This window comes from Anabrus simplex, chromosome 1 (assembly GCF_040414725.1).
Source record: "Anabrus simplex isolate iqAnaSimp1 chromosome 1, ASM4041472v1, whole genome shotgun sequence".
NCBI classification, from domain to species: Eukaryota; Metazoa; Arthropoda; class Insecta; order Orthoptera; family Tettigoniidae; genus Anabrus; species Anabrus simplex.
Window position 1 is genome coordinate 1,803,527,094 of NC_090265.1, and position 15,489 is coordinate 1,803,542,582.

General features: G+C 39.0%; 1 protein-coding gene across 9 annotated transcripts in view; it reads left to right on the forward strand.

Moving 5' to 3' along the window:
- The window catches only part of p115 (General vesicular transport factor p115), a 637,868-nt gene that overhangs the window by 225,166 nt on the left and 397,213 nt on the right, over nucleotides 1-15,489 (forward strand). For all 9 annotated transcript variants that reach the window (XR_011017628.1, XR_011017629.1, XM_067138596.2 and 6 more), the window contains exon 10: nucleotides 1,932-2,054. Coding sequence is in view for 7 of the 9 variants with exons in the window: in XM_067138596.2 (XP_066994697.2) it covers nucleotides 1,932-2,054 (123 nt within the window). In the remaining 2 variants the exon portion in view is untranslated. The remainder of the gene's footprint in view (nucleotides 1-1,931; nucleotides 2,055-15,489) is intronic.

Consider the following 15,489-nt stretch of genomic DNA (forward strand, 5'->3'; position numbering starts at 1 on the left):
TTGTTCGTTCAGGTCTTTCTGCAGCCACTGTTGATGATTTATGGGCGAGCCTACAAACCGCGTGGCAGAGTATTCCCCAGCAGCATATTCAGGCTCCCTTTGATTCCATGCCATGACGTCTAGCGACTCTGATTGCAGCGTGCGGTGGCGCTACGCTGTACTGAATTTCCACAGTCACCGTGCATGTACAGTTCTGTAATTGTAATCATTTGTGTCTTGTCATCTCCCTAATATGTGGAGTGATCACAGCTGTCGGTCTTGGTGTTTCAGTTTCTACAAACAGCAGTGTAGAATTTTATTATTGTATCATTTTGCTGAACAGAAAATGAAAACATGAAAATAACAGTACAATAAATCCGAGGTTTCTGCTGCATAGTCATTATTTTGTGAGTGTGTAACAAGGCTATAACAGTATTCCAATACAAAAGGAACAGAACATAATAATCAGTTCATTGGCACATAGGAGTGAGACAAGTTCTGGAAACTCCTCTTGCATCTTCCTATCTGAGTATCACTAAACCCCTGTAAATGGTATCAATGTTCATGGTGCTCTCCATTTCCAGTCTGTCATTCCACTATGACTTTATTGGAAGTTATTTGTTCCAAGAATAATATTCAATATTTTCAGGAGCAACTGTGCACCTTGTTTTAGCCAGGCCACAATTCAGTTTTCAACTATTTGCTCTTGGAGGAATTTGAAGATTTTTTTAAAACTATTCATAAAGGAAATAATACATATGGTAAATAGTTATCAATTATGCAATGAGGCTTTCATTATTTAAAATAAATTAAATCAAATGCATATGCAAGGGATTAACTAGACACAGTGAGGTATAAACTTTGTCCAGCTCCTTTGCTGAATGATCAGCGTCAAGGTCTTCTGTTCAGAGAGTCCTGAGTTTGATTCCTGGCCGTGTTGGGAATTTAATTCGTCTGACTTAGTGACTGTCCCAGTACACATCTCTTCCTAGAAACACACACTAGACCCCCTGTGATTTGACATGGTAGAATACATCCACGGTATCCCTACAAAATGAATGTTCCACGTTTTTTCTTAACAACTCGATCCATTAACATCAATTATGCTCAACATATGGACAGACTCCTCAAGACTTTTATCACAAAGTTGCACTCCCATTTGATTTTTTAAGAACAAGATGCCGTACGTTATTTTTATTTATACAGTGAACGTATAATTCACTGTGTATATGTACCAATATCCATGTGAAGTCTCTTATTCATGTCATAGGTTATGATTTTCATTGACGTATAACTAATATAATCGAGTTTTTCCACCATTCAACGCAATGTAAAATATTTGAAATTTATTAAGTGAAGACTCCCTTGGAGTCATCATCAGTTCTTGAATGGGAATCTGAAAACAATCATCATGGGGATTGCATTGAATGGTGGAACATCCCTCAAACTCTATTATATTTCTTATTCATGTCCCACTAGAGATGAAACATCTATCGATTTTAATAAAGACTCAAATTGTGTTGTGAAGGTGGAAAATATGTGATCTAATACCTTAATTCTATGAAGGATTGGACCTCTTCCTTTGATTAGTGTTAAGTGGCAAGATAGGGTTGACACCAGGAGGGACATCCACGCATAAAACAGGGTGACACAGTTTGTGCCCACGACCCATCCAGGGTGTGTCATGATTAGAGTCCGGATTATTAGGTGCTGATAGGTTAGAATGCAGCCAGTAACAAGTATACCCTAAACTGTACAATGGTTATGCTATGAGATTTGCATAGATATTAGGGGTACGGCCTATAGAACTCCTTGAATTTATGCTACTGTTCCTACATTACAGTACAGCGGGTTGCATGACACTTCATACAAACCAAATTGCTTTGCATTCTAAGCTATTACCACCTACAAATCCAAGGTATAGTCATGATGCATATTCATTGTGTTCACAGGGTAACAAGGTGCAGTCGAAGTTGGGCCTGCTGATGCTGCTGAGTGTGTGGTTGTCTCACTGTCCTCTTGCAGTGAAGCAGTTTCTCAGTATAGCCACAAGCATTCCTTATCTTACAGCCCAGGTAGGTTCACCTTCAAACAGCATATTCATATTTCTTATTGTTGTCAAATTTGTTTATCAGGTCATATATGTTGAGTTGCTGTATAACTGATTGATCCTGTTGATCCCCTTTACAAAACTTCAGACACACATTGCTTGTCCATCCTCTAGACATTGTTCATGGGGCCTCTAAGTATTATGTTTTTCCTTTATTCCCACCTAGAGATACCTGCTCTCTTCACCTCTCTTCACCTTGTAGTCCTAGAGTGGAGAGTCTGATTCTACCCAGCACCTCACATTGCATTTCCTACATATATTCTCTCTTATTACTCCAATTCTATGCACGTGTCCTGTCAACAGTCCTACTACTAATGTATCCCCACAGATGCACACAAGATGCTATCAACCTACTTCAACATTACTAAAAAGACTTCAATCCTAATTTCTCCTTCAATTCTACACAAGTTACTCCTTCCAACTACCATTTGACAAGCCACTACCCATCAAGCACCTTTCTTCTCTCCGACTTCTGGAGGAATACAATTTTATTTCTTCACATAATATTATAAACCTCACTTAAAATGGACCACAGAAGCGTCTCTATGGTATAAATTTTAAGAATTGGATCTGAACTCCACTCTGATTTATTCCCAATGTTCGAAATATTTAACACTGATAAATTTTCTCTACTACTCTTCTTGTTTAAACTTAGCAATTTACCGTAGACCTCATTTGAAGAGAGCAATGTATTAATGCACCATGCTACATTTTGTTCATTAATGTGTTAATCAATCTGTTTAGGATCTATTAGTTTTCCATTACGCTCTCAACCTCCACAGGACACCTATTTGCTATATTTAAACAAGGACTTTCAAGAGGGTGTATGAATTTTACGACTATCCATATTTTAATCTTTAAACTATTGTCAACCATTTCACTCCCCATTTGTAACATCACCTTCACATTTATATTTAATTTAATTACAATTAGGTAACTTTCTGTTTGACATATAGGCTGATGGTGCTCTTAATTAAAGAGCGAAGCATGTCCCTACAGTTTTAATTCTTTTTTAAAAAAATCTTTTTATGTATTGAAAAGGTGGAACAAATAAACTTTCATATTTATAAGGATTTTGCAGTCGGTAGTTGGGGGTTCATTGTCGTGAGATTCGTCGATTTTGTTTCTGTGAGTAAGAAATGTGTATTTTTAAGTAGGGTTTTGAGATTTCTTTGTACAGTGTTGGTTGGATCTTTGCATATGATTCGGAAAGTATCATCTTTGAAACATTCTTTAGCTTTTAGAATGTGTTCATCTTTGTCAATGATTACCGTTGTATTGCCTTTATCTGCTTTCGTTATGAGAAGATTGTTCTGTTTAATTTTGTTTTTAAGTTTATTTATGTGTGCTCTATTCACCTTGTTGCTGTTTGAACTATTATTGCTAATTTTGTTAATATACTGCAATAGTTTTTTCATGATGTCATGTCTGACTTCTTCACGTAAATCGTGTGGGATCTTCTGTATGGCTTGTTCGGCTTCTGTAAGGGTAGTTGTGATGTTCTGAAAGACTGACGCATTGCCCCAATTATGTTTGGGTCCCTCGTTCAATATATCGGTTTCTGTTTCATTAAACATTGTATTCGTAAGGTTCTTAACAGGTGTATGGAAACTGTGTTCAGTGTTTTCTTTAGAGTGAGTTGAAGTGTTCATATTCATGGTTGGGATCGTGGGTTTCGTTTTTAGTGACTGTTTTAAGGTCTCTAGATTCTTGTTTAGAATGTTCTGTTTTTTTTATAGCTAAGTCTTCTCTTTTATCATTTGTGATATGTTGGAAGTGATCCCAGTAGCTATGTGGAAGCTCTTGGGATACTTTCAAATGCAGTTGGTATAGTTCATGTTCAGATACTGTTTTTTACGATAAAAGAATTTTATTTCTGCTTTTAGCCAGATTTTGTTGGTCTTTATTATTGTGTTACGTGTTTGATTGGTAGATCTGTGTTTGTTATTGTATTTGCTGAGAAATTTGGGAGTTAAGTCATTTGCAAGGCATTCTTTCAGAAATGCAATGTTTTTGGTTGCATTCATTAATTTGATCTTAATGTTCCGGTATATGTATGCGTTACGTTTTGCCTGGTTGGCTGTTATATCTTGATTTATTAGTTTCATTTTTCTGTATTGATAGTTATCATATATCATAGAAGAGAAAGGATCCACCTAATCAATACAAGTTTATTATAAGTTCTTATATTACAGTACTGGTTTCGACTCTTGTTATAAAATCATCTTCAGCTGTACATTACCTTTACATTAGTCAAAATTGGTATTGTGCCTTGCTAAGTAAAAAGAGGGATGTAACAAGCGTTAAAATTTGGCATATTTCAAAGTAAAAGCCGGCTGTGTATACACCTAATATTGAGTGTGTCTGAGGGCACACAGCCAACTCCGCCCATATACATGCGACAGCAATTCCCCCTACCCACCCCTCCATTCCCCTCACAGCAGCAGATACCAACACCAGGAGAACACGGCACAGTACACGCCAGGCAGCCAGGTTGAATGCAACTCATCCACTTCAGCAACAGTAAGTAACATACACATACAAGCAGGCACTTTCAGAACACAAAATTCTAACTTTACTTTTCGTTTCTTACAGATATTTATAGGCAAGAAAAGAGCCACCACCTAGCAATTGATATTTATACACTAACGCAAACTGCATTCAATGTTTTTAAGACATTTTCAACCTACTTTTGAACATACACGCATTTATTATTGACAACTTTAGATTGTAATCATACAAGTGGATGAACCTAATATAGAGCACTCCATACGAACACAAGCACGGACACTTCCTCTCATGTTGGATAATGAAGTAAACAAACAAACGCAAGATGTCAAATTCATTTCAAGAATGTGTTCCTATTCATCACACTGGACTTTAGCATGAAATGTGCATTTTAATATGTACTGTGAATATTTTAATGTGTTTATGTATCTATATCTTTTAAAATAAGTTGATCAACACGATTTTTAGGCCCTCAAGAGTCGAAACCTGTACTCTAATATAAGAACTTATAATCTTTCATAAAAAATATTATTGGTGCCATATTACCTATTCTGACGCATATATTTAATCATTGCCTCTTACAGGGAGTATTCCCAACTGTGTGGAAGCACGGTATCGTCATTCCTACTCCTAAGAAGAATTCTCCTAGTTTATCATCAGATTATCGCCCTATATCCATTCTCCCACCCCTTTCCAAAGTACTAGAACGGTTGGTACATGAACAAGTCCTCACTTACTTGACTAACTTCTCACTGCTTGACCCTTACCAATCTGGTTTCAAGAAAGGACACAGCACGACGACTGCCCTACTGAAAGTAACTGATGATATCCGACAAGCAATGGACACTCGACAAGTGACTGTACTGGTTCTACTTGATTTTTCTAGTGCTTTTGATACTGTTGTTCCTCAACTGCTACTTTCAAAATTGGATTCATTAAATTTCAGCAAGACGGCAATAAACTTTTTCAGTTCGTACCTCAAAAATCGCCGTCAGTGTGTCAAAGTAAATAATAGCAGATCTGAGTGGCTTAACAAACCCCTCGGTGTCCCCCAAGGGTCTGTACTTGGACCATTGCTGTTTGCAATTTACTTACATCATGTTGCCAGATCGATTACACATTGCAAGTATCATCTTTATGCTGATGATCTGCAGATCTACTACCACTCAAGAACTGATAAAATTCAGAGTGCTGTAGAAAAAGTTAATGCTGATTTAAGTCTCATAAGTAATTTTGCATTGAGTAACAATCTCAAAATTAATCCTCTTAAAATGCAAGCAATAATCATTGGTACTTCGAAAAACTTACACGTCTTAAAACAATATGAAATTCCTCCTGTGGCACTAAACAATACCATTATTCCATTTTGTGAAACAGTTATGAATCTTGGTGTGGCTATAAGCGAAACATTGAACTGGTCGCAACATGTGACGAAAGTGTGCCAAAAGGTATATCAATGCCTGCATCCTCTGAAGCGGTTTAAAAATATATTTCCTTGGTCCTTGAAACTAAAGCTCATTCAATCACTCTTGTTTCCAATTCTCGAATACTGTGATAGTTTTTATTGATATCAATAACGAGCAAAGCATGAGACTGCAACGTGCCCAAAATGCATGCATCAGGTATGCATTCGACATACAACCATACTCCCATGTATCCCCATTCTGTACGCAATTATCTTGGTTACGACTGAATGGCAGACGTAGACCCATGCAACTACTTTGGTGTATCAAGTGCTTTCTGAAAACACTCCTCCTTACCTATCCACCAGATTTCGCTACCTTAGTTACCTACACCTGTTCAATACCCAGTCAGGCTGTACGCTAGAAATTCTTGTGCATCGAACCGCAACCTACAACAGATCGTTCACGATCACCGCCACGAGCTGGTGAAATGAACTCCCCAATTACATCAGAGAAGCTAAATCTAAGACAAAATTTAAAATCCTTTGCCAGCGTCATCTTTTAAGCACTTCCAGTCTTTCTTGAGTGTGAATGGGATGCATGAATGAGAGTGAATAGGGTTGTTTATTGCAATGTGTTCCTGTATATAATTTAGTTATACTTTACTCACCTTAGTTTAGTTAGTGATACTTTAGTTGCTTTAGTTATACTTTAGGTTGTAAAAATTTCATATGTTTAAATTTTATGTAAAAATTACATTGTATATACATGAAGTGGTTGAGTGTAAGAAAGGGCCGGGAGCCCTAACTTCGCCACAATAAAGACGCTTTAATAATAATAATAATAATAATAATAATAATAATAATAATAATAATAATCTTGTATTGATTAGGTGGATCCTTTCTCTTCTATGATATATGTCATGGAACTTCTCGAGGATGTCCGTCGCATGCTGTCTGGGGATCACCACTACTGCAGGCGTGTCAAAGAGGTGCAACCTGTACATCTACAGTCCTCTGTCAATCCAGAAGTTCTTGTAGCATATCTTGAATTCCCGTGGGACAAGTTGACTATCGGTGTTCTGTCTCCTAATCCATTGTGTCATGGTCCTACAGGGCTTGTCTTTTTCCTGCCACTGTTTGACCACTCCTAGATCAAGTTCCTTCTTGATGGTCATAAGGACAGGTTCCTTAGGCTCACTCTGGTGTTTTTGTGGGAACTCCCTCTCGACATTGGTGCTCCTAGCTTCAGGTTCCATCGCCGGGAGCCTAGATAAACTGTCTGCTCCTATATTCATTGATCCTGCGACGTGACACACATCAAAATAAAATTCTATGATTAACAGAGCCCATCGCATCAATTTAAATTTTGAGCCAGAAACCGAGTTCAACCATTTAAGAGCGGCATTATCGGTGTAGAGCTGGAACTTCCTTCCCTCCAAGTAGCCTCTGAATTTGCCCATGACCCACACTACGGCTAAGGCTTCCTTCTCGGCAGTGCAGTAGCGTTGTTCGGTGGGAGATAGTTTCCTGCTGGCATACTCGATGAATTCCCTTCCGCCATCATTCCTTTCCTGGAATAACACTGCTCCTAAGCCGAAGTCGCTGGCGTCCGTCTGCAGGCACATCTTCCGTTGAGGGTCGGGATGGGCTAAACCGGGAGCATTGCATATTACAGCCTTAATGCCTTGGAATGCTGCCTCTTCCTTGCTGGTCCATCGGAAGGGGCGGTTGTTATGGAGTCGATAGGTGAGTGGTATTGCCTCCTCTTCAAAATGTGGCACAAAGCTGCTATACTATCCACACAAGCCAAGGAACTGACGTACTTGGTCCGCGGGCGTTCAGCTTCTTCGATAGCTTGGTTCTTCTCTGGTTGCCTTTCTAAGCCTTCAGGTGTTAGGATATGGACAAGATATTCTACGTGGGACTGGGTGAAGTGGTTCTTCTCCAGTTGGCAAGTCAGTCCACGAAACTTCAGTCATTCCAGCACTTTCCTCAGATGTACAAGGTGTTCTTGAAAATCTTGCTATGAATTAAAATGTCGTCGAGATACACTTGGCAAAAATCAACATATCGTGATAATACCTTATTCATAGTTGCATGAAAATGGCAGGAGCATTCTTCAACCTGAAGGGCATTACTGCAACCTGGTACAATCCTCTGGGTGTCCTGAAAGCGGTCAATGGTCTAGAACTTTCCTCGACCTCCTCTTGCCAGTATCTGGAGTTGAGATCCAGCGTGCTGAAAATCCTAGACCCACTTACTTGTTTCAGTAAGTCTTTCAGGTCAGGCATGAGGTAGGCATTACTAACGGTCTTCTCATTCAACCTGCGGAGGTCCACACACAGTCGATACTCCCCATTCTTCTTCTTCAGTAGAACAATAGGTGTAGCCCAGCAAGATTTAGAGGGTTTGATGAGACCTTGCCCTTCCATCTCTTGAATCTTCTGGATGGCGAAGTTACATTTATCCGGGTTGATTGGATATGGATGTTGCTTGATGGGTGAGAAAGAGCTACATTCAATATTATTCCTATTACTTGTAACCTTACTTATCACAGAGGTTACAGAATGAACCACGCTCTGCTACCATATTTACTGAAATATTGTTTGCTACCATTGTGCATTCACATAGTTACACACTAACACGAGACATGATAATATGTACGAACTTAAAACTATAAGCACATTAAGCACAGAAAATAATAACAGGATAACCAACATCAGTGTTCTCCCCAGAAATTTTTGTCAGCCGGGTGGCAGGAATAAGTAGCCGGGTGGGGGAATACTACTTCAAAAATGAGTGATATAATTTCAATAAATAAATTGTTTATTCCCCTCTGGTTGATATAGGTGGGGCACATGCTTGGATTGACAATAATATCAGAGAGGTAAACATAAACTGAAAATTGTTTTCACTGTTATCACCAACAAGACAAAATAAGATATATCTCTTTCTACCATTAAAAAATTGAAATTTACTTTTAGCATGACATTTTATATGTTGTTTCTTCTTTTCTTCTTTGAGGCCCAGTTGTCTGCAGCTCTTATATAATTGAATTCTGTTGAGTCTGGTCCCTCTAGTGAAATCAGCATCAAATTGTTGAGTGTGCTCTGCTTCATGCGATTCTTCAAAGAGATTTTAACTCTCTTCAAAGCCGAAAATCCCCTTTCACATTCAGCTGTGCTCACAGGTCTGGACAGTCCAATAGCAGCTAGTCTTGCTAAATTTGGAAAAGATTCCTGAAGCTAGCATGTTGTTGCAAACTTCATCATTATTTGTTTAGGTCTTAATCCAATGTAGGACTCTCCTTGGAACATTTTTGATGCAACAGACCATTCCAGTTTAGCGCTATTGTAATTTATGACTGGAGGGCTTCCCATTTTAGAGTAGAAATCAAGAAGCAACTCAGAAGCTTCATTCTGATCTTGACTTTTTGCATTAAACACCCTTGAAAAGCAGGAAATGATGGGCATATCTGAAAATCTGTGTTCTAGATGTTGGATAACAGTATCTATGTACTTGTTATAAATTGTTGTCTTGAAGGTCACAACATCGACATCTGAATAAGTGATGTGGAAGTCTGACCATTCACCAGCAAGATGGTGACAGAGACTATGAAAATGATTTCCTGGAGTCTCTTTCAATTGTAAGATGCTGAGTTTTGTGGCTTCTAAGATTGGTTCAATTTCTGTCAAGTCAATATCTTGCATTTGCCAAGCTCTAGACAATGTGAATAGAAGAGGCAAGATATCTGAAAGCATCATAATTGCAGCTAAGAAATTGTATGTCTTCATGTACTTGCTTAAGCCTTCAGCTATAGTATCATTCCTTTCAGTGGCCTATCTTTCAAGTGCAGCAACAACACTCACCATAGACCTTCTTAGAGACTGTACAGTAGAGTCATGAGACAACCATCTAGTATCACTGGCCAATTTTAGTTTAATTTGAGGGCTATTCATGATATTCTGGATTTCAGTTAAACCAGCCATCCTGACTAAGGAATTTCGAAAAAAGGAAAAGAGTTGTCTTAAAATGTCATTAAACTTCACTAAATAAAGCATTTCAGCTGCTGCCTGGGCACTAGCAAGTGCCAATCTGTGGTTAATGCAGTGACAGTTTACCATGAGTCAATTTGTTTCCTCTCTTAGCAGTGTTGCTACTCCCTTTTGCTTACCAATCATGACAGCTGCCCCATCAGATCCTAGACCTACCAAATTACAAGTTTTTAACCCTAAATTTTCAAGGATTTCAGTTAGTTTATTTTGTTATGGTCTCAGCTTTATCATCAATGATGTTGCAGGTTGACACAAAACTAACATTAACCTCTTTTTCAAGTTGGCTGAAATATTTTATGTACACAATAAGTTATTTCAGTACAGAAATGTATGTTCTTTAATATTTCACATCTAATTTCTGAAGCTATAACATCAAGTAACTCCTGCATTATTCTTTCTGAAGTATAATTAGCATTATCACCAATATTAAGATGCTTTAGATATGTACAACCCATAGCCTCACAGGGTTTGAGCTATTTTCCGTATAATGTAGTGTGTGGTAGCTCATTTTTTGCCAACCAATACATTGATCTTAGGGCTCCGAGAAAAGCATCTTTCTGTAAATTGTTTAAAATAGAAACTGATTTTTCTATTTGCCCCAATCCAGTTTCTTCGAATGCACGTCTTTCACTTAAGTTTGAACAGGAATTGGTATGCAGCTTGCTTTGTTCATGGTCAACTAAACTCTCCTTTCGAAGTCTTGCACACGGTATAGTCACCCAAGTCACTTCCTTCTTTGTCGGTTTCTTCAATGAACATTTTATACATGTGGAACAAAACATACCATGTTCTTTCACAGTTAACCACGTAAATTGCTTAAACCAGTTATTACTGATGCCCGATAAGCGGTGTTTAGAAGAATGTTTCACTTGTGGTTTTTCATTTTGAATAATTTCCACTTCACCAGATAAGGCGGCCTCAGCAATGTCCTTTTCGGAAATCTCTCCTGGTGTTGAATTATTACTTTTACTAGGTTCTTTCTTAAAGGAACTTGGAAGAGTAGATGTTTGACGAGATTTCCTGCTGATTTTGAGAACACATAATTTGGCGTCAAAAACACAAAAAAAAAAAGAAACGGGCAGTTCATTTAGGTAATTCCCGCCAAAAGATTGAAAATAATACCAATATTCGTGATGAATTAGAAAGTAAAGCACAAATGGAAAACACTGACAACAATAGTTAAAATATAATTAAATCGGAACTATAATTCAACTGAAGTCCATTGTTAGCAGTAGTAAATGTTAAAGAAACCAAAAGAACACCGAACAAACAGATTTGCTTCGAAAACAACTAAGTTGGTGACACTGAACACTAACACATACTCTATCGATTCATATATTTCATATTCGATTGTAGATCGATATTTTCCGTCAAAATGGCTGCCATAGCAAATGCGCAATACCAAATATTGTATTGAAGGATTTGGTAAAATACTGTGATAAGCTAGCGATGGAGTGGAGTCGAGAAAGTCTGTATCGAGTTGAGTTCTATGCCTGGAAATGGACACTGCGCCGGAATCGAGTCCATAGGAATACGCATCGGTATCTCTGACCGTTCGTAAAATTACTTGTAACAACGAAACTAGCGGGAATGAAATCGTGATGTAACGAAGGAAGTATGTTTAAAATAACACTTAATGACTCCAAGGCAATGACATGATTCAATATATGCGAAGTACATATATTTCAAATCAAGAATAAAATAATGAACAAAACCCCAAACTCTGTTAAATCTTAACTTAGCATAATCTCAAATATTAGTGTGGTACCGGTATTCGCGTTACCACCCATGAAATTAAGTATGGAAAGACTGAATGTCAGTAATTTCTATGTAGTTGCTAGTGATATTGTTGCCCGGCCGAACGGCTCAGACTTGTGGAGCTGGCCTTCTGACCCCAACTTGGCAGGTTCGATCCTGGCTCAGTCCGGTAGTACTTGAATCTGCTCAAATATGTCAGCCTCGGTAGATTTACTGGCACGTAAAAGAACTCCTACGGGACACAATTCCGGCACCTAGGCGTCTCCGAAAACCGTCCAAAGTAGTTACTGGTACGAAAAGACAACATTATTATTATCAGTATAACACTGTTAATGAATTCACCAAGGTGACTGGGAGGGAGCCGGTACCAAGCATCACATTGGGATGCATGACTTTAATAATGCTGCTGCAACATAATCCTCTCCAATTGATTCGTAAATGAATTTCTATATTGAGAGAATGTAGTTAGAATTTTGTGTTTTAGAACACTACTAATATATCACAATCACCATCTCGTTCTTATAATGGTCTCTAACGATCCTGGCCAATGTTATACGGTGTACTTCTTCCATTTGTATTGCATGGAATTTGTTCTAATCGTTATTAATTCAAGTATTGACAGAGAATTTTGAACTTCTGGTGTTCTACCGCTCGTTCATAATCGTGTATCATCGTGCTTGCCACTCCGTTGCTGTGGAGTGCCGTGCGGGTTTGTGACGTCATACGGAATCGAGACAAGTGCTCGCAAGCGATTCTACATATTATCCTTGATCCTACGCTGATCCAAGAGCCGCTCACGCACAACGCTACGTTATAGCAAAGCAAAACACTTAAACTCCAATGTAATTATGCTGACAACAATGAATTTTTATCATTTAAATAAATAGTTTCACAGTATTTATATTTTAATTCGAAACAACCAATGACTCAACTATGTGTTCAAATAAAGTAACTAGCACTCATCTAGGTTATGTTAGCCGGGCGGTCTGTAAAAACAGCCGGGCGGTGCGCCCATTAAAAAGGTCCTGGGGAGAACACTGCAACATGATGGCTAAGAAAGGATAACAGGGAAGCAGCTGGGAACCATATCCAGGCGATGGAAGGTATTGGCAATGTTGAAGAAGTGAAGTCAAATGTAATCCTAAACTTTACTTAACAAATTTAGATGAAAGTTAAAATGTAAATAAACAACAAAATACACCATTAAAATTTGAAAACCGAAATCCAGCAGTAATTGCAATTTACCCCGAGGGTAGCATTTAGTTATCTAATCTTGTACCGGAACATCGTACACAACGTTCCGCTGTTCGTGCCGACACTTTTAAAACACATGAAACTGTCGGAAAGAAAGGAAAGGAAGGTAACGTTACACTATTATGAAGATGTACATGTAAGAAAGAGAACAACATATAAAATAAATATCCTAGTGCAGGGCACCTTTAGGAGGCAACCCCCTCTAAAACACTTCTGAGAAAGGGTGCCCATCCTAAAAGTGAATACTCCAAGATGAAGCGGGATAAACGAGACAGCCCCAAGGTGAAATTTACATATTATGATTACATCGAAAGGCGTTGATTATCTAATTTACAAAATCAACAAAAGACATGGGAACTGTCTTGTAACATTACTCTGATATGACTTGCCAGTAGGCTAAGGCATTTTACTGAAATGTTGGCGATTGAAGGAAAAAACGAGTAAACTCTGGCAAAAGAAATTAAACGGGATACTACAATTGAAGATAACCTGAAAAATGAAAAACAACTAAGTGCTTACCTGTTGGAGCGGCCAAGAAGACCCATCACCTGCGAAAGGCAACTTCTCCCTTCAGTGGTCACGATTCAAAGACACCTCGGAAGAGCTAGGCTCTAGCGAAGCGCTTCTCTCCGGAAATTAGGAAATCGTAAAACTACCAATGAGCGTCTGTTCTTTTTCCTTCACCCACCAATCACAATTAATTTTATAATGACCAATAGGGGCCCAGGAACCCAATCTGATAAGGAACATCGAGTAGCATCCAGAAACGTCGAAATTGATGCAATATTATGAAACCGGAAACATCCCACGCTGATCTGGCGTGTGTACTACAGTATGTGCCAGAATTATTACATTTTATTTCAATTTTAGACACGATAATCAAACAATCTTAAAACTATATTAAAATCAACTAATTCCAAACTTCACACACTGAAAATATAAACCAACACAGCAGACAATAAATAAATACACGATATAAAATTCTAAACAATCATTACAAATATGATGTCAGGTATCAGGTTCTGAATCACTGCAACATCAATGACAATAGACATGTTACCGGGCGAGTTGGACATGTGGTTAGGAGCACGCAGCTGTGAACTCGCATCCGGGAGATAGTGGGTTCGAATCCCACTGTCGGCAGCCCTGAAGATGGTTTTCCGTGATTTCCCATTTTCACGCCAGGCAAATGCTGGGGCTGTACCTTAATTAAGGCCATGGCCGTTTCCTTGCTATTCCTAGGCCTTTCCTCTCCCATCGTCGCCATAAGACCTATCTGTGTCGGTGCGACGTAAAGCAAATAGCAAAAAAAAATTTTTTAACTAGACATGTTCATGCATTTAGCGGTTAGGTTAATATGTCCTTGTATGGAATAGGTTACCCCATCCACTGCTACCACTGTCCTTCCGAGATGGTGACACTTCATAGGCGGTAGTAATCTGGCAACAGTCCCGTTGACGAATGGCTTGCTTGGCTGTCGAGTAGGGCTGAAAAATTCTCATTACTAAACCTTAAGATGATAGCTAGGCGGGGTTGGCCTATTCTACTCACTATCTGACCAATACCTCTCCTACTTGACCAGGGTTGCTCGTCTGTCAGGTTTTGAGGCACCTTACTGTTATCGGTCCCATCCCTCCTTAATCCAGAATGGCCCAGACATAGTTTCTCTGACGTCAAGGCTGGGCACTTGTTCTTCAGGTGTCCCGCTCTTCCACACTGGTAGCACTTCCTAACTGTGCTGGGCTCTTCTGTAGCTTTGCTCTTATGTTCCTCCTCTAGCTGAGCGATGATTCTGCGTAGATCATCAACGAATCTGGGTTGTGATACTTTCACAACGGGCCGAATCTTATCATGGAGTAGCTCTGTGATATCTGGTAAGATCTCATTTTCGCTTCCTTCCGGGTGCAGACGCTTGAAGAGTTGGTACTTCTGCAGGACGAAGGAGCTAGCTCTCATGCCAGTGGGTTGTGCCTCGGTCAGTAGCTTCCTTTTCACGTCCAGTTGAGATTTAATCCCTTCAAGTTGTTCCACCAAGTAGCGGCTTGCCCCTTTAATCGCGATGTGATGAGTTGCACGAAGATGTCCTCTGGTAAATTAGTTCTTCCTAATAGGTTGACCGATCCCTCGACGAAGCTAATCGGGTCCTTCTCCAGTTGCCCGTGGAATTCTGGAAGGCTCTCTATATTCACCTTCGGGTCTAGGTGTCCTGTACTGCCGGTTAGGTTTAAGGATGATATAGATGTTGATTCCCATAGGGAATCTGAAATATTTGTTCCGAATGAGTAAATCTATAATACCAATATAAATGGTCCGTTATTGGACATTATAAATTTTCCAGGTAACTCATTCCTGGTTGCCAGCGTTTCGCCCCCGTGTGCTAGGCTGGGCTCATCAGTTGGTACCTAGCACACCTACCAAGA